The sequence below is a fragment of the Scyliorhinus torazame genome, chromosome 12, assembly GCF_047496885.1.
Source record: "Scyliorhinus torazame isolate Kashiwa2021f chromosome 12, sScyTor2.1, whole genome shotgun sequence".
Taxonomy (NCBI): domain Eukaryota; kingdom Metazoa; phylum Chordata; class Chondrichthyes; order Carcharhiniformes; family Scyliorhinidae; genus Scyliorhinus; species Scyliorhinus torazame.
The window spans coordinates 173326038-173351421 of record NC_092718.1 but is presented as its reverse complement, the minus strand read 5'-3'; the positions used below and the strand labels follow the sequence as shown (position 1 = coordinate 173351421).

Here is a 25384-nt window from a genome sequence, read left to right as displayed (position 1 = left end):
ACTTTTATGCAACGGGGTCATTCCAGGCACCGAGTGGGGACCTGTCCGGCATATCGCAGACATCGGTGCATCCGTGCAGTGACAGATGCCCTATATGCCATGGCGCACCGCTACATCCGCTTCCCCGTGGACCGGGCCAGCCAAGATGCCCGGGCCGTGGGCTTCTCTGCCGTTGCCGGGTTCCCCATGGTCCAGGGCGCGATCGATGGGATGCACGTCGCCGTGCGGCCACCTGCAGATAACAGGGCCGTGTTCACTAATAGGAAGGGGACCTATTCGATGAACGTACAGGTGGTCTGCGACCACCGCATGATGATCCTGCACGTCTGCGCCCGTCACCCAGGCAGTGTACACGACTCATTCGTGTTGTCGCGGTCATCCATCCCCGGCATGTACGAGGGACGCCATCCCCGGCTGAGGGGCTGGTTGCTGGGCGACAGGGGCTACCCATTGCGATCGTGGCTAATGACGCCTATACGGAGGCCACGCAATGAGGCGGAGAACCGCTACAATGATGCCCATGTAGCGACAAGGGGAGTGATCGAGAGGTGCTTTGGCGTGCTGAAGATGCGTTTCAGGTGCCTGGACCTCTCTGGGGGCGCCCTCCAGTATCGGTCAGATCGGGTCGGCCGCATCATTGGTGTGCTGCGTCCTGCACAACATAGCCCAGCAGAGGGGCGATGTGCCTCAGGCAGAGGAGGGCGGAGTGGAGGAGCAGCGGGAAGAGGCCCAGTCCTCCCCAGATGAGGGGGATGGGGGCAATGGTCAGGGCAGACAGGGTAGACACAGGCGGGTGGCTGTCCACCGTTACCGGCTGGCCCAGCGGGCACGGGACAGACTGATAGACGCCCGCTTCACTGACTAGATGGGCGTGGGAATCGGGTAGTATGGCCACAGACAGCACACCATGGCAACAGCCGACCACCCACACCCCCCACCCATCCACCCACCCAGCACCCTCACCCCCCTCCCCAACCCCACCCACCCCACCCGCATGCACACCCCCCCGCCCCCCCATTGCCGATCCACCTGCGGCACAACGGGCTGGGCTCACACAGTTGCGGGTGGACGCGTGTCTATCGCAGGCCATGGAGGATGATGACAACCCGCCCTGCGATGAGCTCCTGGCTCTACATCGTTGGACTATGTCTGACCCATGGCCACAGTACCACCATCCACCCGGACCATCCCTGCATGCGGCTGTGACACTGCAGCACACGGTCCCGTCCTCTGCCCGGGGGATGTTGATGGCGGCCCAGGGGGAAGGGGGCAGACTTACCTCGGGCTGAGGTAAGACCACCTTTCACACACACACTTGCGCTCAACGTACATGACACCCCCGCACACTTTGGACAGAGCACAAAGGCAGCTTCTGTAGGTGTAACATTGACTTTAATAACCAAAGGAGTTCATGCACGTGCCCTAGCCCCTAAAACTCATCTGTGCCCTGCACCCGTGCCAACTTACTCAGTGTCTAATTGTTTGGCCTTACGGGCCCTTTGACTACGTCTACGTGGTTCCCCAGACGGTACAGCAGAACTGGAGGTGGACTCCTGTGATTCCTGCCCTCTGACACTGGATCCCTTTGGTGGCCGTTTCCTGGGGCGTCCTGGCCTAGATGGGCCAGGCTGCGGCCCGGGCGACTGGGATGGCGAGCTGCCAGCCTGTCCTGCCCGTTGCCCACCCGATGCACCTGGGACGGAAGGGGGGGAGTCCGAGGTGTCGCGGTGTACCGGGACCTCCCCTACAGAGAGAGCCGGGACGGACCACACCACCTCCTCCTCCCTCGGGGTGCCCGATGGCCCCCAGGCCTCTACATGGGTGGGGGATGCGAACGGACTGGCCATCCGACGCCCCCCGACATCTGGCGCTGCCAGTCCTGGAGGCCCGTGCTGGTATCGACAGAGGTCTGCAGGTTTGCAGCCATGGAGCCCAGGGTGTTGGCAAACCCTGTCTGTGACAGTGCGACGCCAGCTCGCACATGGCCACTGGCGCCGATGCCCTCAGCGATGGCCTGCAGAGACTGGGCCATGGCCTGCTGAGACTGGGCCATGGCCTGCAGAGACTGGGCTATGGCGTTGAGCGCCTCTGCCATCTGGCGCTGGCACTGGCTCATGGCCTTCTGTGAGAGGGCAGCCATTTCCTGGGCCACAGACGCCGCCTGCACGGAAGGCCCTGGGCCTCGCAAACCGTTCCCCATGTCTGACACCGTCGCACCCATTGCCTCCACCGCGGACGCCACCCGTGCGGTGTCAGCCTGGGTGGCACGCATGACCGGCACCACTCCCAGCTCCTGGACGCGGGTGGACTCCTCCACCTGCGACCGCAGCCGCCGCAAGCCGCCCGTCACCCTCTTCGCTCGTCTCCGGGTCGGTGGTTGCATCGGATCTATGTGTGGGTGTGGTAACTGCAGGAACCCGGGATCCATCTGGGCGGCAGATGTTCGCTTGGGCTGGGCTGCCCTCCGACCGCCCGGTCCATCTGCTGCTCCTACCTCCACCTGCTGTACCGGGACGGCTGTGTTGTGCGCACCAGTGAGTGTACCAGACGCCTCATCACTAAAGTGCCCAACCGTGGTGAGTGTTTCTGCGATGGTGGAGGGTGTTGGTGACAGCAGTGGCGTTGTGTCGTGCTCTTCGTCCCACTCTGAGTCCATGGCACTTTGGGGTGGGGGTTCATCTCCACCCATCCACTCTGACTCAATGTCCGGTATTTCGTCTTCCTGGGTAGTGCTGTCCCGGGTAGGGGTGTCCTGGGTAGTGCTGTCCCGGGTAGGGGTGTCCTGGGTAGTGGTGTCCTGGGTAGTGGTGTCCTGGGTAGTGGTGTCCTGGGTAGTGGTGTCCTGGCTCGGATGTGACGGGGGCCTGTGGCTGCTCCCCTCATCGCTGGGTGGTCGCTCCCGCACGTGACGGGGGTGTCGTCTCCCTGTTGCTCCAGGTCTCTCCGTCTCCCGTGGTGTGCGAGGGGCATCCTGCGGGCGTCGCATGCTGGAGGGCCCGGGTCTCTCCGTCTCCTGTGGTCCCCGAGGGGCATCCTGCGGGCGTCGCATGCTGGAGGGTGCGGGTCTCTCCGTCACCTGTGGTCTCCGAGGGGCATCCTGCGGGCGTCGCATGCTGGAGGGTGCGGATCTCTCCGTCTCCTGTGGTCTCCGAGGGGCATCCTGCGGGCGTCGCATGCTGGAGGGTGCGGGTCTCTCCGTCTCCCGTGGTCTCCGAGGGGCATCCTGCGGGCGTCGCATGCTGGAGGGTGCGGGTCTCTCCGTCTCCTGTGGTCTCCGAGGGGCATCCTGCGGGCGGTCTGCATCTGAGGGGATGGGTGCCTGGACGTTTGGTCCTGCGATACACAATGAAGCATGCATGGTTAGACATCAGGCAGTGATCAGGTGATACGGGGGAGGGGGATATAGGGGAGGGGGGATATGGGGACGGGCTGTCGGTGGCTCACTCGCTAGTACGCCCCCGACCTCTGCATCAGCAACCTCCCGGTCCTCAGGTCCGCCAGCCAGTTCCAGGGCCCTTTCCTCGTGTACGGTCAGTGGCCTCTCATCAGCAGGCCCTCCTCCAGTCCTCACATGCTCCCTATTGTTGTGTGCGCGCTTCTCCTGTGGGGGGGGGGGCAGGGGTAAAAGGCAACAGTGTTAGGCAGGTATATGAATGCACGCCATCGGTTGCGCGTGCATTGCAGAGGCTCAGGTTAGGGCTGGATTCACTTGGGGATCTGGGGGAGGGGGGCATATGGGGGACATGGGGGATGAGGGGGATATGGGGGAGGGGGGATATGGGGGAGGGGGGATATGGGGGAGGGGGGATATGGGGGAGGGGGGGATATGGGGAGGGGGGATATGGTGGAGGGGGGATATGGGGGAGGGGGGGATATGGGGGAGGGGGATATGGGGGAGGGGGGGATATGGGGAGGGGGGATATGGGGGAGGCTCACCCTGCCTGCTCTGACGAGGTCGTTCACCTTCTTGTGGCACTGGGTGCCTGTCCGTGGTGTCAGGGCCACAGCGGTGACGGCCTCTGCCACTTCCCTCCACAGACGCCGGCTGTGGCATGGGGCAACTCTGCGGCCGTGCCCGGGATACAGGGCGTCCCTCCTCTGCTCCACCGCGTCCAGGAGCGCCTCCACATCGCGTGACTCGAACCTCGGGGCTGAGCGACGGCCAGCCATCCAGTCGGGTGTTGCGGTCGGGTGTTCCGATCGGGTGGGGGGGAGCAGCGCGGCCTTATGAGCCGTCACGCCGTGCAGCGCGTATGACGCAGCACGGCGTGAACCACTGCGCAAGCGCGTATCCCGTTACGTCGCTGCTAGCCCATTTCGGGCCGGAGACTATCGACCCATTTTTCCGACGTGACGCAAGTCGGATTTGCGCCGTTTTTTGCGCCGATCGGCGGACTTTCCGCCGATAACGGAGAATTTCGCCTGAGATTTGAAATGGTCCATTGAGCTTTCCCTCTCTCGTGAATACGCAATGAAAGGTCTGCAGGAGCTTCAGGGTTCCATGGACTATGCGTCCATAGTTTGGGCTGCTCACAATTTTGAACTTCCTCTCGCTCATGGGATGGTGCTTGTCCGGCCAGACCTCCTTCGAAAGGTCAGCCCCCAAGGTAATTCCGGAGTAGAGTTTGGATCTCAGACGCTGCCGCTACCTGGTGAGATACTTGACCCAAGGATGAAGAAGACAGCCAGCCACAGTGTCAACTGTGTGATCGAAGGGCTCGTGAGGGTCAGAGTCACCTGGTTCAGTGCAGGGAATGCCATCTGTGACAACCACCGCAGTCATCATGAACCAGGGTCTTGCACGTGGATGCCCCAGATGAGGACAACAGTTTAATGCAATTAAACTGTGTCTCGGCTCCGAGAGTTGCACCAATCCATATCGCCTTGCAGGTCAATGACCATCCAGTACTGATGAAAACGGACACTGGGACCGCCATCTCTATTGTCGACCTCAGTACATTACAGCAGCTTCGTACAGTGGTCATGCCATTAGCTTTGCATGACACCAAACCGAGGTTCGCAACCTACACATAGGAGCCTTTAAAGATTATGGGGATCACAGTCGGTCTGCCATCCTTTGGTTGTGGTGTGGGGACTGGGTCCAAATTGGTTGGGATGAGACTGATTAAGAGTCCTCCGTTTCGACTGGAAACTATTCTTCCGCATGGCATCAGGAATCTCTACGATCGAGGTGTTCCAGGAGGGTCTGGGCAGGATAATGTTGGCCAAGGCCCATACCTATGTGGATCCTGTTGCTCAGCCCCAATACTTCAGGGTGAGACCTGTTCTTTAGGCACTACTTCTGAAATTCGATATGGAACTATGGTGCCTAAGGATCTCGTGGTCATTCGCCCTGTTCAGTTTGCGAAATGGACCCTGCATGTGGTGCCGGTGGTGAAGCCCGATGAAACCGTCTGGCTCTGTGTGCTTTCAAGCTCACCGTGAAAAGGGCTTCATGTCTGGACCGGTATCCGATACCCCGGGTCAAGGATTTGTACACAAAACTGGCTGGAGCATGTTACTTCACAAAGCTGGACATAAGCCATGCTTACTTGCAAGTAGAGTTCAACGTGGAGTCCAGAACGTTTGCAATCATCAATATTTGCATCCAACTCATTCGGGGTTTTGTCTGCCTCGGTGATTTTTCAGTGGGTGATGGAAGATATCTTACAGGGCCTATCAAAGGTGGCCGTCTATTTGGACGACATGGTTATTATGGAGTCTAAGAGATAGAACATATGGCAAACCTACTGGAAGTGCTCTGCCGTTTTTCCTATGTGGGGGCCAGGCTGAAGTGCAGCAAGTGTGTCTTCCATGCTAGAGCAGTAACCTATCTCGGTTACAGGGTGCATAAGGATGGTCTGCACCCAGTGGAAGATAAGGCTTGTGCTACAAAGGGGGCCCCGACTCCGAAGAACATCGCCGAACTCGGTCATTTTTGGGTCTGGTCAACTACTATGGGATGTTCATTGGCCACTCTGCTAGTTCCATTCCATGTGCTATTGAGAAAGGACTAGGAGTAGTGCTAGGCGCTTCTCAAGATATGGGGCGGGATTCTCCACTCCCACGCCGAAGTGGCCGTGCCGTCGTGAACGCCGTCGAGGTTCACGACGGCGCGGAACGACCCCGGTCCCGACCGATTCAGGCCCTGACAATGGGCCAGTATCGGGGCCGTGTCATCTACCCGCGCCAGGCCTTGTCACCCGCGTAAAAGCGGCGCCGATTAGATGACGCGGCCGGCGCCGCATAACGGACATCATCCGCGCATGCGCGGGTTGGGTGGTTGCCGTCCTCTCTAAGTCTGCCCCGCAAGAAGATGGGGGACGGATCTTGCGGGGCCGCGGAAGGAAGGAGGTCCTCCTTCAGAGAGGACGGCCCGACGATCGGTGGGCACCGATCGCGGGCCACCTCACATTCCAGGTGAAGCCCGGTGCAGGATCCCCCCTCGCCCCCCCACAGGCCGCCCCCCCAGCGTTCACGCACCGCCCACGACTGCAGCGACCAGGTGTGGACGGATCCGGGGGGAACCCGCCGTTTTGGCCTGGCCGCTCGGCCCATCCGGGCCTCAGAATAGCGGGGGTGCCGGAGAATCGCCATTTTGGGTGTCTCCGGCGATTCTCCGGCCTGCGAAACTCGACCGGGCCGTTCCCGATGCTTGGGAGAATCGCGGGATGGCGTCGGACCGGCGTCCCCGGAAATTTTGGCGGCCCAGGCGATTCTCCCAACCGGCGTGGGAGTAGAGAATCGCGCCCAAGGTGTTTATTGCCATTAAGAAGTATCTGTGTTCGAAACAGCTTCGTATGCATTAGGATCCGGCGAGACCTCTAATTTTAACATGTGATGCTTCCCCCTACAGCATTGGGACAGTGCTGGCCCATGGCTGGGACGACGGCATGGCACACCCAATTGCATTCGCTTCAACGACCCTGGCAAACACAGAGCGTCGTTACGCATAGATAGAGAAGGGCTTGCCTGTGATTTTCAGTATAAAGAAGTTCCATCAATACCTTTATGGGCGACATTGTTTTATTATAGCAGACCACAAGATGCTGCTTGGCCTCTTCAGGGAGAATGAAGGCATTCTGCCAATAGCATCGGCTAGGATCCAGCATTGAGCGCTCCTGTTCATTGCGTACGAATGTTCCTTGCAGTACCATCAGGGTGGGACGATCACCCTCAGCCATCTACTGTTGCCCATGAGCCCCACCAGTGGCGGAAGAGGTGATTGCGACATTTAACTTCATGGACACCTTGCCGGCGATGGCTGTTCAGGTGTGGGCCCGGCCTGGCACACACGACAGCAGGACCCGGAATTGGTGAAGCTATGCCTCATGCTGTTCAGCAGCGGGAAAAAGGTGATCCTTCCAGTGACCCTTCGATCTTTTGCCCAGAAGCTCTCCGAACTCATTTTGGAAGATAGCGTTATATTATGGGGAGCTTGTGTAGCCTCTCCCCAGAGGATCAGGAAGCCCTGCTACAGGACCTGCATTGTGGTCATCCAGGGGCATCAAAAATGAAAATGTTGGCCCGCAGTTATGTCTAGTAGCTCGGTATTGAGGGGGACTTCGAGGGGGTTGTGCAAAGCTGCCCGGCGTGCCAGGAATTTCAGAAAATTCCGCCGCCGATATCCCTTCACCCTTGGGAATAACCGGGACTCCCATGGGTTTCCTCCATTTGCAGAACCATTCATGGGGTCCATGTTCCTTGAGATTGTGGGCGCCCACTCACATGGTTGGAGGTATGCAGGATGACCTCCATGACATCCAGGACCACGATTGAAAAGCTCCAGGGTTCATTTAGCACCAATGAGATCCTGGAGATCCTTGTGACAGATAATGGAACGCCGTTTACTTGCAAGGAATTTGTCGTATTTATGCGGTGGAGAGGCATTCAGCATATTTGAACCGCCCATGTTATCCCTCCTCCAGAGCAGAAAGTGTGGTCCAGACCTTCAAAAAGGACTTAAAAAGCAATCAATGGGGTCCATGGACATGCTGTTGACATGGCTCCTTTTTAGTTATCGCACGCCGATGCATGTGATGACAGGAATCAGCCCTGCGGAGCTACAAATGGTCCGAAGGCTCTGGACCCATCTTAGTCTGACCTTTCCGAGTCTCGGCAACAAAGTAGAGTGACAATAGGGGATGTAGACGAGGCTCCACAGTCTGAGGGCACCGGAGTGGGTGTTTCATGTCGGGGATGTCGTCTATGCTCGCAATTTTGATGATGGAGCATTTTGGCACCTGGGTGTGATACTGGAACATATAATATTTAGCAGAAGAAACAGCTTTATCACTTTACCAGGGGAAATGTTTTTTTCAATGACATGCCTGGTAACCAATTGGAAAGGACACAGAACTTTAATGATTTACAAGCTTCCCAAGGGAGATGGTGCCATAAATAATAATAATAATATTCTTTATTGTCACAAGTAAGCTTACATTAACACTGCATTGAAGTTACATGAAAAGCCCCTAATCGCCACATTCCGGCGCCTGTTCGGGTACACAGAGGGAGAAGTCAGAATGTCCAATTCACCCAACAGCACGTCTTTTGGGACTTGTGGGAGGAAACCGAAGCACCCGGAGGAAACCCAGGCAGACACAGGGAGAACGTGCAGACTCCATACAGGCAGTGATCGAACCTGGGACCCTGGAGCTGTGAAGAACAGTACTACCCACTGTGCTACCGTGCCACCCAAATTTACCCATGTGGCTAACACAGCTCCTAGTCACAACCCTAATGTGTATAATAATAGAAGAGTAATGACCACTCATTACAAGCCGGAGTAATGACCACTCACATTACAAGCCGGAGTAATGACCACTCACATTACAAGACTTCAACTTTAGTATTTAAAGGGGCATTCCAAGCATCCAAATTGGATGAGCCTGGAGTTGGGATGGAGAGCCACAGACTTGCTAGTGTGGAGTCAAGATGGGCAAAGGCTGCACCGTGCATCAACAACATTTCCGTGCCTGTGCTGTAAGAGCCAGGTGGGACATACTGTTCCCTCCAGGTGAGAGGAAGAAGTTTGCAGGTGACACAAAGAAGGAGTGGTTATAGGTTATCCAGGAGATTAGCAGCTGGAGAGTGGTGCCAAGTTCCTGGATTCAATGCAGAAAGCAGTTTTATAACCTAAACAGAACCTGCTTCTTCTCCTGCTCCTCCTCAGGATCATCTGATGAGGTTTGTGCTTTGTGTCCTGTTCCTCCTGCAGGTCTAAAACTCACTGTGACATATTGCAATGTAGAATACTCTACACCACAATAATTTTGGAGGTCATGAAGGAAGCCTCCAGATTTGTCAAGGCACTGCAGTTAACCTTTAACCCGGTAATCATGTGGCATTCATTGTATTTTTCCTGAGCCTCAGCCCTCGGATTTCTGAGAGATGTCATCAGTAGTGTTTTAAACAGGAATCACATCTTCAAGCAGCCAACTGGTACTCTGCTTCATGGTGCGAAGAAATCAAGGTGGATGGAGTGCTACAGGACAAAAGCACAAAACTCCTGGGTATCTTGATCTTCTGCACATCTGATCAACATCTTCTTGTGCTTGCACACCAGCTGCAGATTGATGGACTGAAAACTATTGCAATTGAGGAAAACTTGATCTGTAGGTACATTAATTGCCACATTCGTTCAGTCAGTTACACCTCAAACCTAAGGAAGCCAGCCTGAGCCACAAATCCAAGCACCTTGCATTCTGATGGGCTCCATCGAAGGAAAAATTAACATAATTATCCATACCCCAGAAAATAAGGAATCAGTCACCTGTCTTACGTATTTGCATGCTGCTGACTGCCAGGTGCTGCAAATTTCTCTGTCAGACACTGGAAGAATCCAGAGACAAAGAAGTTAAGGGCAGTGATGACTTTAACAAATGCTGGTAAAATGAGGCATCCAAATCTAGTTAGCAACATGTTGCAAATGTTTTCCATCTACTGATGCAACACTGAGCTTGCTCAAAAACTGGTGTTCTGAAATGTTGAGGAAGCTTATTCTCAGCCATTACACCTCGCATATCAGAAACAGCCTCCTGCAAGCTTCATCTTTCTGCTGATTCACTTTCTGCTGTAGAGTTTCAGGTTCATGAGCAGCACACTTTTCAGCTCCTTCAGTTGGTTATCTTGATCTTCATCTGCGGATTGAAATAACGCAGTCTAAATATAACCCATGTTGATCTGATAGAATAGAGCTCCAAATTGCAGAATAAGCCTCCGCAGCTCCAAAGTGTAGATGTCTATAAAATAATCTCTCAGTACAAGAACTGTAAACAAACAGATAGGAAAGCAGCTATAAGTCCTGAATACTTATTGGCATATTTCCCTGTCTTGTTTTCAGCCTCTTCAATTGCTGTCAAGGAACCCTGAGAAACCCATGGACCCAAAATTAAACCAGATAACCACTCAATATTGCTTTAATTGGTGGATAAGATCAAATCTGTGCAGTCTGATGCATCAAGTTGTGCATGGTGGTGCACGGTTAATTAAAGGGACGAGGAGGCCCACTGAATATTCCAACCTCAGTGATGGCAGAACACAAATGCAAAACACAAGGCTGTTCAAAGCCTGGCTAGATGCTCAAGTGGCTTATCACCATTCAGGACAAAGAACCCCACCTGAATATGGTCATGGAATACCACATTCCCCTCCAAATCACCCATAATCCTGGCTTGGAAATATATTGCTGTTCCATAATTGTTGCAGGGCAAAACTCTTGAGACTTCATATTTAGCAGCCCATTGGGAACAAATCACCACACAGACAGCAGCAATTCAAGACTGGTGCTCATCACTACCTTCTCAAGAGCAATTAGGAATGTGAAATAAAGGCTGGCCTTGCCAGTAATATCTATATCTCATGAATGAATGAAAAAACTCTCAATCGACAATCTGTCTCTCCTAAGTGGATTGCATGCACAGACACACACATGAATGTTGCACGCACGCACACACACATTCAGAAGTTGGAGGATTGAAGCCAGCTTCCAAATGCACTTATAATTTTTCTTGATTCAACCTGCCATCCCACACATTCACAAAAGGTGTACACTAAAATAAATCTGATGTCTTGTGTCCTGCAGCAACTTGTATATGTAGGTTTTCCCTTGTCTTTATTTGTTCAAAAAGTTGAACTTCGATTGCAATACCAGTATTTACTACCTATCTCTAATTGCCCTTGAGAAGGTGGTGGTGAGGTGCTGCCTTAAACCATTGCCGTCCATTTTGTGTTGGTACACCCACAGTGCTGTTCGGGAGAGAGTTCCATGATTTTAACCTAATAACAGTGAAGGACCAACAATATATTTCCAGGTCAGGATGGTGTGCGATTTGGAGGAGAATTTTCTAGGTGGTCATGTTCCAATTCTCAGTAAAATAGATTCAGAGGCCACCTGGAACATTTTTCTTCATCTCACAGCCTATCCACATGCCTCGTTTTCAAATAGCGCTTCATTTGGTGCCATTTCCTCAAGCTAGTTAAGACACTGTTTTGGGGTGCGAGTAGCTAAAAGTATGAAGAAATGCCCTATGATTTGCAAAGTTGTTGAGGCACAGTGCCCTGGAATTTCATGTGGGACAAACACATAGAAAGACAAAAGAGCAGCCTGTCAAGGGCAGCACAGTGGTGCAGAGGGTTAGCCCTGCTGCCTCACAGCGCCGAGGTCCCAGGTTCGATCCCGGCTCTGGGTCACTGTCTGTGTGGAGTTTGCACATTGTTCCCGTGTTTGCGTGGGTTTCACCCCCGCACCCAAAGATGTGCAGGCTAGGTGAAAATTCTTATTGTCACAAGTAGGCTTCAAATGAAGTGACTGTGAAAAGCCCCAAGGTGGATTGGCTACGCTAAATTGCCCCTTAATTGGAAAAAATGAATTGGGTAATCTAAATTTATTTTTATAAAAGAGCAGCCTGTCAACATCCTCTGAAGAATTATAGGAACCAAAGACATTTTCTCCATAATACTTCAGCCAATGTAGTCCTAGGAAAGGAGGAAGACAAGGAATATGAGAAAGATCTCAAAAATGAGATTGGTTGGTTGGTGCTAGCAATCTGCCTCCAAATTCGACCATTTCAATATCTTTCACTGTTTCACAATGAACAGAACAAGAATCATTGCTTCATTGCTTTGTGTGCTATGATGATCGAGGCTGGTGAGATCATACATGACTTGATACTTTCCCAATAGCTAAATAGTGTTGGTGTGCAAACAGAGCACCATTGTAGGAATGTTATTAGTAGAAACTCAAATGGCACTCCAAATGGTACAGCTATAACTATGATAGCTCTACTCTAGAACATACGCTTTTCCAAGAGGATTGGTTATCTAGTCATTATGGTGACACTACTCAGTTGGAGCAGAACTAAGTGCCCTGCTGCAATTGTGTCCTGCTTCTGTGAAAAGGAAGCCATTCAGCCCATCGAGTCTGCACAGGTGTAAAGAGCACCCTACTTAAGCCTACACCTCCACCCTATCCCCGCAACCCAGTAACCCCACCCAACCTTTTTGGACATCACGGGCAATTTAGCATGGCCAATCCACCTAACCTGCACATCTTTGGACTCTGGTAGGAAACTGGAGCACCCGGAGGGAACCCAAGCAGACACAGGGAGAACGTTCAGACTCCGCACAGACAGTGACCCAAACTGGGAATCGAACCTGGGCCCTTGGTGCTCTGAAGCAACAGTGCTAACCACTGTGCTACCGTGCCGTTAGGAACAAAATAGATTGGCACTTCTGAATGGGAAAGAAATTCATGGACAATACAATTCCTATGTTTTTTATGTTACATGTGTTATCTTCAGCCCTTAGATATTACTATGCTGCTTATTTACAAAGTTGGTGTTGGTTATTGTATACTGAAACCCCCAAATGTATATAGTATCGAGAGTTGCATTTAAGTTTTCAGTTGAACTTTTGAATTTCCTGCTGATTCTTGAATATTAATGCAAATTCGAGTCTTTCAAAATTAATTATAGAGTCTGTAGCAGAAAACAATCAATGAACACTTATATAGTGGAGAACATTTGGTAAAGTAGGTTACTGTTGTGTATTGTAATTATGTGATGCTTTCTAAATTAACATTTTATTCTTGCAGACAGTACAGAGCACTGACTATCAGACTGGCTCCTTGGACTCTATCCAGACCACTGATCGATCAAGAACCATTATTTCAGCATTACTTTCTGATTTCGATATACCTAAAGATACAATTGCAGCTAATACTACTTCCTCTACCCCTATCAAATCAAGGCAACGACAAAGCAGTGGCCAGCAGACCAAGTCTCCAGGTAAGAAATTTTGATACTAGAAGCTATGCACAAATGTGTCATATTTCTGAATTTTAACATATAAAGTTTTTAATTTAACAAAGGCCGCAAAACAGCAAAGGTTTTGTCACTTTTCATGAAGTTCGTGTTATATTAGTTTCAGGATTAAATATAGGGAGAGGAGATAATCGGATAATTTTTAAGATTATCAAACTTTTCAGATGGTTAAAACACTCTGATGTTTTTCTCATTGGTGAAGTCCTAGGTATTGCAACACTGACCTGCATGACTTAATCATTCTGTGTGCGGAGTTTCCTTATGATCTATACTCAACTTCCTTTTCTTTTCCTTAGCCTAAATCACAATCATAGTTTTCAAAAAAAAAAGTACAAAATATTGTCACATTGTCAGAGGAAATTCAGTGTGACTTTGATCTGGTAGGCTTAATTTTTATTACACACTTCAGGATTTTGCTTTACCACCAAATTTCTGTAGGATGAACATCTGGGGCGGGATTCTCCGACCCCCCGCCGGGTCGGAGAATCGCCGGTGGGCGGCGTGGATCCTGCCCCAGATTCCTTCCAATGTCTCAACAGATTCCTGTGTATCCAAAATAGCTACAGCTACACAGTGAAGGTCATAAAACATTGGTAAGCCGAAGGATTTGGCTACCTATTTAGTTCCCTCCGCTAAATGATTTGTCACCTCCTGGAAACAGGAAGACATTTGGGCATGAAATACATATTTGCTAATAAACAGGCTTGACTTATAAGTTGTATGGTTCATATATGAAGCACTTCAAAGACAATGTTCAAGCAAAGCTAAAATAACTATGATGGAGTATACCAATATGTGGGGGGAGGTAAGAACCGGAGCCAGAGTGGCTCATTGGCAACAGTAACACTGAAGCAAGCTAAGTAGTTGAGAACAAGTCAGCTCAACACCTTCTGAGTTGTGACAAAACTGAAAGTCCTGGTAGTCCCCGAGGACCATAGGCTGCTCTCCATTTTGAAAGAGAGCTGATTGGTGATGATTTAACCTGAGGATCACCACACCATAGGCGATGGGCCAGGTTGAGAATGTAGGGCCTTCATCGATAACCTTAGCAGGTACAGGAATTGAACCCAAACTGTTGGCATCACTCCACATCACAATCCAACCGTCCAGCCAACTGAGCGAACAATGAAATGGTCAAATCTATTACGAAATAAGTTAAAAGGAAAATATGTGTCTTTTATGCGAGGTTGATCTATAATACCAATTTCATACCTAGGCAATAGGTTGAGCACACTCCCAGCCCTAGCTCATTTCTTCAAATAACTGGAACATGCAATATCGTTGACTGCTCCGATCCCTGTTGTTGTTACTATTGGACAAGTCAGATTCTTTTTTTTTAAATGTTTTTATTGAATTTTTTTCATTTTATACACTACATTCAGCAAGGGTACATGCGTCGGTATGACTGCCACTCATGGGCACGGCTCCGGCTCCATCCTTACCCCCACAACCTTGGACGTTGCCTTGAAGAAGGCTGTCCAAAACCCAACAAGTCTGGAGCATGCCCAGAACATGTAGGTGTGGATGTCCACACCTCCCTGGCACCGTTCGTATTTGTCCTCTACCTCCGGGAAAAGAACCTGCTCATTCGGGTTCTTGTCAGATGCACCACTTTCAGCTGAATGATGCTTAGCCTTGCGCATGAGGAGGTGAAGTTGGCACTGCTCAGTGCTTCGTTCCAGAGTCCCCACCCTATTTCCGTCCCTAGCTCTGCCTCCCATTTTCTATTGTTCCATCCAGTGGGGAGCGTGTCCTTTCTAACAGTCATCCCTACAGGTCCCAGCCATTTTCCCTCCTCAGACTGTCCGCATCCAGAAATTCCTCACGCATTGTGTTTCTCGGGGTCTGTGGGAAAGTACTGTCTCCTTGTGTAGAAAGTTCTTGACCTGTAGATGCCAGAGTTTGTTTCCATTAGGTAGCTCCAGTCTTTCCGTCAGTTCCTCTACACTGTTCTCAGTGTAAAAGTCTCTAACCGTCAGTGTCCCCCCGTCCGGTCTCCACCTCGTAAAGGTGGCATCAAGCATGGCTGGTGCAGATGGGGTCCATGGTGGGCATTTCGGTCAAACCGAAGTGCTGCCTCATCTGGTTCCAGGTTCTGAGGGTAGCTACCACCACTGGGTTTGTTGAGTGTTTTGTTGACAGGGATGGGAGCTCTACCGTGCCGAGGGCTCAGAGGGTCGTTTCTGTACAGGTGCTCTCCTCCATCCTCACCCATTCCATGTCTGGTTCTTTCACCCATCCCCTCACTCTTTCCACCGTGGCTGCCCAGTGGTCGTACTGTAGGTTTGGGAGGGCCAGACCCCCATATTTCTTCTTCTTTGTAGGACTTTGTTGGGGATCCTTGGACTCTTCCCCCCATACAAACACCAAAATCATGTTGGCTGTCGAGTTGGAAAAGACCTTGTGGATGTAGACCTGAACAGGGAGAGGAACCTGGGCAGTACGTTCATCTTACATGGAACACAGAACATACAGTGCAGAAGGAGGCCATTCAGCCCATCAAGTCTGCACCGACCCACTTAAGCCCTCACTTCCACCCTATCCCCGTAACCCAATAACCCCTCCTAACCTTTTTTGGTCACTAAGGGCAATTTATCATGGCCAATCCACCTATCTTGCATGTCTTTGGACTGTGGGAGGAAACCGGAGCACCTGGAGGAAACCCACGTAGACACGGGAGGAACATGCAGACTCCGCACAGACAGCAGGGAATCGAACCTGGGACCCTGGCGCTGTGAAGCCACAGTGCTACTGTGCTGCCCCAAGGCATTCCGGTCGATCTTCTGGATAGCTACAAACTCCGTGTCGGGGAATTGAACCCTGGTCTCCCGCGTGACAGGAGGGGATACTAACCACTATACTAACAAGGAACTTACTTAGAAACTTAGAAAATAGAAGCAGGAAGAGGCAATATGGCCCTTCAAGCCTGCTTTGATATTCATTATGATCATGGCTGATCATCAAGTTCAGTACCCTGACCCTGCCTTCCCCCCATATTGTTTGATCCTATATCTATTTCCTTCTTGAAATTACACAATGTTTTGGCCTCAACTTCTTTTTATGATAGTGCCAAGGCGGACTCGGACCGCGGACCATCACGAAGAAACAAGGTCCCCCCAATCAGCCCCGCGCCCCTGCATCGGACTGGCCGATCGCTGCCCCGGCCACCCATAAGGCGCCCGGTGCTGGATCCCCCCGCCCCCACCAGGGTGGCCGCCGACCGAGTCCACAGCCGCCGCATGAGAGTGCCGACCACGCCATCGGGAAATCGGCCGGTCGGGAGCGGAGTATCGCTGGGAGCGATCCGGTCGCCAAACCCGACTTTGGCGCGGGGCTGCGGAGAATCCATCCCCATGTCTTTCACACTAGGGTTTCTAATCTCAATGCTTAATGTACCCGTTTTGGAATCTTCTCCCAAACAACAATTTCTCTCGGATGCCTTCCACAAGGATCCACCTCCAGGGTTTTGATCTCTCCTTCCAATATTCATCTCTCTTGGATTGCCACATTCATTCATACTTGACCTTCCACACACTCTGTAAGGAATTAATTCAGCTGTACCTGCAGAACACCACTGCTTCACAGGCTCTTTTAAGGTGTTACTTTAAACTTGGAACCTTTCTCTGCTCCTCAGTCTTAGTTCACTGAACAGGGCCTTTCCCTTCTTCCTGCTTTTTTTCCGTTGACTTAACTTAAAACTTAAAGGTCTTCTTGGGACCTTGCACAGTTTCCTTTAGCACCTGCTCCCTGCAGTCCACTCTCCCGGTAGATTGCTGACCATTTGGTATCTCCCATGAGATTGAAAACTTACTTGCCATTCACTGTTACTTTTACTTTAGAGCAATTATCTCAGATTCTTAGACTTGTTTTCCTCAGCAATCTGCCAGTATGTCCACTTGGAGAGATTTCAACTGCTACCTTCACCTCAGAGCATAATCTACAACTGAACTAAAAACTATTGTTCCATCTCTGTGGGCTCCCCTCGCTGGATCTTTGTTGCCAGGCAATAGTGCCATTTTTTTCACTACTTCCCTAAACCACTTCAAGTGTCATAAAACTTCATTAATAATGTAGGCAAACAATCCGCACCCAACCTGTGGATAACACTCTAAAATTATATCACACCTAGGTTTTACCTTTTCAATAATAATTATCTTTATTATTGTCACAAGTAGGCTTACATTAACACTGCAATGAAGTTACTGTGAAAAGCCCCTAGTCGCCACACTCCAGCACCTATTGGGGTACACTGAGGGAGAATTCAGAATGTCCAATTTGCCTAACATGCACGTCTTTCGGGACTTGTAGGAGAAAACCGGAACACCCAGAGGAAATCCATGCAGACACAGGGAGAACGTGCAGACTCTTCACAGACCCAAGCCGGAATCGAACCTGAGACCCTGGCACTGTGACATAAGCTAAAATTTATCCTTGGTACTCACAAACACAAATATTTCCCAACACTGCAGCACTTATGGGTTCATTTTACTAAAAATCTTATTTAACAGAATCAACTAACAAGTATCAAAACAAGAACAAGGTGAAACTTACAGTATCAAGTGGTTCCTTTTATTATTTCGTATTGTAGCTTCAGTACATTATCTCTGTGTGCTTTTTCTCTCCATTGAAACACATAACTTATTCTTTCCAAATTCTTAATAAATACACTATGGCAAAATATGTTTCAACTGTTTCTGCAGGACATGTTATCATAGAATGGTTACAGCACAGAAATAGATGAACCAGTCCATTTTGTACATGCCAGCTCTGTACAAAAGCAACCCACACAGTCCCACTCCCCTGCCTATTCACCATGGCCCCACAACCTATCCAATTCCCTTTTGAAAGCCATAATTGAATCGGCCTTTACCACAACTTCTAGCAGTGCATTCCAGATCATAAACACTCACTGTGTCAAAAAATGTTTTCCTCCTCTTGCCCTTGGTAATCCAATTTGCACACAGCAACCTCCCATAAATAGCAGTGGGGTAATGACGAGCTGATCTGATATTGATTAAGGATAAATATTAACTAGGACACTGATGGTAACTCTGCAGCTCTTCTTTGATGAATGATATTTGATCTTTCACGTGCACCTTCGACTAGAGTTGTAAGAATGACATCATGTAATTTAGTTCCCTGACAAACTAATATAGTCTGAGTCTTGCTGCTATGGCTGGGATTTTCCATGTCCAATCCTGCGGGGCAGGCATGTTTGGCGGCACGATTGGAAAATCTCACAAGGTGGCCCCAGTAGAATTACCTGGTGATGTAAATTGGTGACGATTGTCCCCTCCTCCCATCAAAAGCGGGCTGCATTTCCCGTCGTTGAACATCATGAACTTAATTTTAATATATTTGCATCACATAATAAGGATCACACCCCAAAACCAACCCACCACATCAAACTTCAATCCCACTTTGGCATTGCTTCAGAACTGGGTGATATATAACTGCCTTTAAAAAATGTGCACCTGGCGAGCTGAATTTCGAGCATAACCAGAAGTGAGTCGACATAACTTAGCACAACAGTCATGAGTATCCACCATAGGAATTCAAGGAAGCGGCAGTTCGGAATCAGGGGGGTCACAGCCAAGTCACCTTTTCCTGACATGTTTTCAGTGTGGTGGCAGGGCAAGAGAATACGGAGGGATGTCTTGGGACAATTGCTCCAGTACGGATGGGACCAGGGGGTTAAGGCAGCAGATTGATGGAACACAAGCACATGTCGGGGGAGGGGGCGAGGAGGTTAAGGAAGCAGACATGTATTTGGAAAAGTTTATCAAAAGTGAGCATTCTTCCACAGTTGAGACCATTCACCAGCAGCTTCATTGACATACTTGGATTCAGGCCTCTGAATAATTTCTGCCCACTCAAGCAAAGCATTGGCATGACTGTTCCACCAAATGCTCAATAACCTTTCAACCTTCTGGTGCAGACTGCAATGGGAGTTTTAGGGAGCTGAAGAACAATTGTATGACTGGGCAAGTTGGAGAATCCCCTTGCAAAAGGTGGGCATGGAACAGTCACAGATGGATGCACTCAGGGCCCCTTGCAATGTATTTATTCAGGTTGGGAACAGTAACCCTCATGGTTCAAGCTAACAGTGCAGCCTTGCAGTGCAAGTTAGGATAATGCCTGCCCTTGAACTGAGAGCACAGCATGCAGTCGAGTGACTGAAGCGGCCGCCAAATCACTCAAGTGGAGTGGGGCAGAGGTGGGTGGGGTTTTGGGAAGCAATGAAGAATATTCTGATGGGTCACCTGGCTCAGCAAAGATGGGTGCACCACCCTCAAGCTGGAGGGGCGTCAGATGTAGTTGAAAGTCTACAATCAGCTGACTTTCATAGGCACCTCGTTAGACCCAGGGTCTATAGACGGTGCTTGTCATTCCTGCAGATGAGCACGAACCAATGTAGCCAAAGACTGCACATGTCTAGGGAACAGATCAGTCACATATGCCACCTTCTGTAGGATTTGGTTCCACAGGTACTTGGAGGCCTCCAGTCTCAGTGAAAGTGATTGTGGTGCTCAATGTTTATGCCAGTGTCTCCTTCCAGGGATCCAAAGAGGACCTGTGTGGGATCTCGGAGGTCACAGAAGTTTGTGCATTTTGATGGGGATCAAATAAGCAAGAGCGCTGGGATTTGCAGAGATCTCTCGTTTTCCACAGATGCAGGGTGTCATTGATATACCAACGTGGCTCTTGGATCTTGGTGGCAACAAGCAGTCCTGTACATGAATAAGAAGGACTTCTCACTGAATGTTCAGGTGGTCTGCGACCAGAACTAATGCATCATGCCGGTCTACGTACAATACCCCGGAAGTGTCCACGACTCCTCCATACTCAAAAGGTCTCAGCTCGTTGCCATCTTCCAGGGTCCAAAGAGGTTACAGGGTTGCCTACTCAGGGACAAGAGCTCCTGACAAAGAACCTGGCTGATGATGCCCATGCGGCAGCCTCAGACTGCAGTAGAGACATGGCATAACGAGGCTTATCCCGCAACCCAGACATCGATGTGCACACAGTTGGCATCTTGAAAATTAGGTTCTGTTGCCTTGACAGGTCTGGTGCAGCACTGCACATGGAAGAGGGCCTGGACTGAGACACTTGCATTCACATCTGAATGACAGGAACACTGTTCATTGCAACAATGAGCCATAGACAAGGAGACATTCCTGGAAGTTTATTTATAATCATCAACATTATGAACAAGTGATTAGTACCATGCCTGTACTGTGCAACCATATTATCTTAACCTGCCTATCCATGCCGCTATGTATTGGTCCTCTTCTGAAACCCACAGTGGAGGTGGAGGTAGTCTGCAGACTGCAATATTCTGTCAATGATGACCTTGGCAGACGGCCTCTGGAGGGCCAAGATCTGGAGGGCCCCGGCCTGCTTTGGCGGTACTACGGTGTGGCAGTGGCTCCCTCCTTACCCTGCAGTGCTAGAGCTGGGAGAGTCACAAAAGAGGGAAATCTAATGGGCCAGACACTTCTGAAGTCATCTCGGTGAACAGTCCCACCAACCCCGTAACAGCTTAGTGAACTTCTGCTACATTCCTGCTATGGCAAGTTTTTCTTTTCTTAGGTCCTGTATAACTGCAGTAAAGACTCTACTTCTGAACTCAAATCCTCTTGCAATGAAGGCCATTTGCCTTCCTAACTGCTTGCTGTACCTGTCTCTCCACTTCCATTGGCTGGTGTACAAAGATCCCTTTGTACATCCACACTTCCCAATACATCATCATTTAAATAATACTCTTCCTTTCTGTTTTTCACACCAAAGTATATAACCTCACATTGCACTGCATCTGCCATATGTTTGCCCACTCAATCATCTCGTTTAAATCATCTTGAAACCTCCTTGCAGCAGACAGCCTTTCCTGATGTTCCCAAGCTTGCCTATGCCATTCCAGCAACTGAGCTTGAGCTGAGTCCTGAGGCTCACAATCTGACATGGACTCAGCAAATTCCTGGCCTCCAGCTGTCCTCCGAGTGCTGCCCTCCTTGTATTTCCCTGTCTTCACCTGCTATGGATCTGACAGTGTAGTGTGACCCTGTATTGTGATCCCAAGACTAATCTAGAACTAGATCCTACCGAGCTGTGCGTCTCTGTGCTGGTGGAGGGTGTGGGTAACGGATCTTCAATTGGTGTGTCTGTGGATTCCACTTCCAAGGTGTCCTCGTGCCAGATTCTATGACTTGGCATGTGGCCGCCCTCTGCTGCTTCCCAGATGTGCCTGCGAGAGAAAAGAGAGATAATTAATGCATGGCAGGAGACTATGAAACAGAAGACATGACTCACAGTATGGTTGCCTTTTGGATACTGCAATGCATGACCTCATTTAGTTGAGTGCCACTGACCTCACTATCTGCGCAGGAACAATCCATATCCTTGCCAAACAGCTTGATGGCTTTATTTTGAAAGTCCATGAGGTTCGGGCGTGCCTCCCCAGCCTGGGACATCTCCCTCTTGTTGTGAGCTAGCTTATCCTGCATGGAGAGTGGTGGAGAGAGTGTAAGCAAGGTACCTCCCAGGCCAGGTGAGAAGAATACCTGGCATTTATGGAGTGATGCCATGGGCAGCATGAGTTCAGACTCTGTGGATGCGTGATAGGGTTTTGTGTGAGTTGGGAGTGCTGAGAAGGATTACTTACCTTGATGGAATGGAAGAGATCATTCATCCACTTTCGGCATGAGGTGGTTGTCCTCTTTTGGAAGGCTTGGCACTCACCAGCACCACCACTGCTCCCATGCTGGATTGTTGAGCTTCGTGGCTAGTCTTCGCCCAACAGTCTTTCACTGGATCCACCAGCTGACCAAAACCAGCATTACTAAATTTGAGGGCGTAATATTTCTTCAATTTGGATTCCATTGGTTTCTGAACCTGACAGTGACTCCCAGAGTAGTGGAGCTCTGATGTCATGGTGGGGTGGGCATGTCAGAGGCCGCCCACCCAGCAAAAAGGCGTGAAATCCGTGGATGAATAATAAATAAAGTTGCGAATGCACATTATAGCAGAAACAGCCGCCATTGGCGTATCAAACCTCAATTTCGGCTCGTGGAATTTCTGCCTTGTTTCATTATCTCAACTAATTTTAGTCAGGGATATTAAAGTCCACCGCGCAAAGTACATTTTAGGTCATTGCTCCCTCAAATTGATGTTCAAAATGGAGTAGCAATTCTTTAATTGAAGGGCGCAGAATATTTTCTTGATCATATTTAGTCTGCTAGTATTGCAGAAGAGCAAAGCGCCTGATGTATTTCCTCTGCAAAATTAACACAGGTGGGATTTTCCAGCCCTTCCTGCCAGCAAGAGCTTGTGGTTTTGCCGAAGGCAACCCCCCTTCAATGGGTTCCCCGGCGACGAGTTCAGCGAGCCACACAAAATGGCAGAGACATCAGCGGGACTGGAAGATCCTGCCGGGGGCCAATGGTGAGCAGCCTCAGCTGCCGGAAAACACACCCTGGAGGGGGCTGGAAAATCCTGCCACATGATGTAGATTTTCAACCTGCGGCTTGGGAATAAAACTGGTTTTGAATTGACTGTCCATTATGAATATAACTCAGTTTTAATTTCCACTGATTTAAATAGTAATGAAAATCAGTTAGTGTTCATAACAAGTAGCCAATCCACAATGATATTTTTACATCTGAGTAAAAAGCTGAAAATCTACGTCAATATTTCTGTTTCAAAAACATGCAAATAGCAGCTATTTTAAAAAGTCCAGGAATACATGGTAATAAAAGTTCATCAAGGGTGATAGCCAGAATCCCTTTATCTGCTAAGATGCAAACTTTGAGCATGAGCATATCTGTCATGTATGTTGAATAAAGTGGTCAAATGAAAATGGCATATTTGGTCCCATCCTCTGCAGCATTTGACTGCAGGAAAGGTAACATTTGTGTGAAAGTCAGTACTTACAATACTTGATTTAACATTTTTAACTGGTGTTATTTGTGTAGACCTGTCTCAAAATTTTATTTCATTCCTCAGCTAGAACCTGTCAACTAGATATATCTTAATTTCATGCCTTCATTAGGCTTGTAAGGTGCCAATAAGTGTAGAAGTGAATGGTGTTTGGTGCAGCGAAATATTTTTGCTTTTTATTCAAGTTGAAGAAGTGCATTAAAGAGACCTTGTTCATATTTAACTTTGTGGAGAGTCGCTGGATTTTGAATGGATTTTTTAAAAATAAATATTTATTGTTTTTTACAAAAACGTACATTGTAAAATACAGGCAAAGAAAACATTAGAAAAAAGGGGTGAAAAAAAGAGACAAAGGAAAAAAAGAAGAGGAATAGACAGAATTATTCAACTCGTAAAGGAAAAAGAAAGATGATCAAAATAATGAATAAAGGTTACCAGACAGAATCAATTTTTAAAATTGATTCACATAAGGCATATTTAATCTTTTCAAGTTTAAGAAACATCGTCACCTCCTTGACCCATTGCAAAAGGGAGGGTACAGCCGCAGACCTCCGATTGAATAAGACAAGTCGACATGCACACAATGAAGCAAAGGCCAAAGCGGCTCACTGGGCAGCACGGTATCACAGTGGTTAGCACAGTTGCTTCTCAGCTCCAGGGTCCCAAGTTCGATTCCCGGCTTAGGTCACTGTCTGTGTGGTGTCTACACGTTCTCCTTGTGGCTGCGTGGGTTTCCTCTGGGTGCGCCGGTTTCCTCCCGCAGTCCAAAAATGTGCAGGTTAGGTGGATTGGCCATGATGAATTTCCCTTAGTGTCCAAAAAGGTTCGGTGGGGTTACGGGGATAGGGTGGAGGTGTGGGCTTGGGTAGGGTGCTCTTTCTGAGGGCCGTGCAGACTGGATGGGCTGAATGGCCACCTTCTGCTCTATAAATTCTATGATTCTAGTGTTATGGGCGAGGTGTTTTCAGAACCCCAAAATGTATCATGGAGTTCAACCAACCTCTCTCTTTAATGTATTTGTTGCTTTTCCTAGCACACGGCTTGTTCCCTAGGTGTGGGATTACAATTATGGACACGTGGGTTTTTAAACACAAAACACTGTTTATTCCATGAACTCAACTTAACATCTTCAATAAACATTGGATCTCTTAACACCCCCTACTTCAAAGATAACTCAGAAAATATTGCAACAGTAAATAAGTCCTCAAAATGTTCCTTCAAACTTCCAAGAGACTCAACACCTTTAAACAGAATCACATCAGGTTAAAGGCTTTACTATTATGAGTTTAAATCACCCAAATGATCCAGAGATAGTTTTTCATGGCAGAGATCCAGCTCACTGCAAACACAGACACTCCCAAGCTCTTTTTAAACTGCAAAACTAAACTGCAAAATGGCTGGCCTGACCTCAGCTCCACCCACTCTCTGACATCACTGTTTTCTTAAAGCTACATTGCTTAAACATCTATGTCTTAAAGGTACTCTCACATGACACTAGATTCTATGGTGATGATAAGAAGTTAAGAACACAGAGGACCAGAAAACAGCCAGTCTTGGACATCACCAACATATGAAGCAGCGTCGCAGGAGCCAAATGACATCTTGCACGGGTAGAATCCAGTCCACAGTTCATTCTCGCAAGTTTAGCTCCAAAGAAGTAAAGCCGATGCAGAACATCAAATTGAAGCAGACCATGTCTAATACACAACGATGAAGAATGCACTCTGAAAAGAGTCAACTGTCATAGACTGCTGAAAGCTCAGTATTTAAATCCTGCTCCCAAGCTGCCTTAAGTTTAGCTAAAAGACAGAGCAGAGTTTTTGAGCAATGCCATAAATACATGAAATAGAACCCTTTAAAATGGGAGTAACACTTAAACATTGTTCAATGGGACTGTCAGTAGATAGAGAAGGAAGGGAAGCAAAATGTTTACTGGCCAAACTAATCATGTCGATACCTAAAAATATTGAGATTTGGGAACACCATGCTCCCTTATTGGATAATCAAAAGAAGCAAATGTACGCTCTGAGAAAAAGTCTCTTTTTCAAACCATTGATGTGGGTCAGTTAATAATTTTCCTTTTTTGCGTAACGGCAGCCAAGAATGATTTGTCTAATATGTCC

At 49.2% G+C, this 25384-nt stretch overlaps 1 protein-coding gene across 1 annotated transcript in view; it reads left to right on the top strand.

The window, feature by feature from the left end:
* The window catches only part of hsf5 (heat shock transcription factor family member 5), a 294360-nt gene that overhangs the window by 170312 nt on the left and 98664 nt on the right, over positions 1-25384 (top strand). The window contains exon 5 of the mRNA XM_072470123.1: positions 13097-13289. Coding sequence (XP_072326224.1) covers positions 13097-13289 — 193 coding nt within the window. The remainder of the gene's footprint in view (positions 1-13096; positions 13290-25384) is intronic.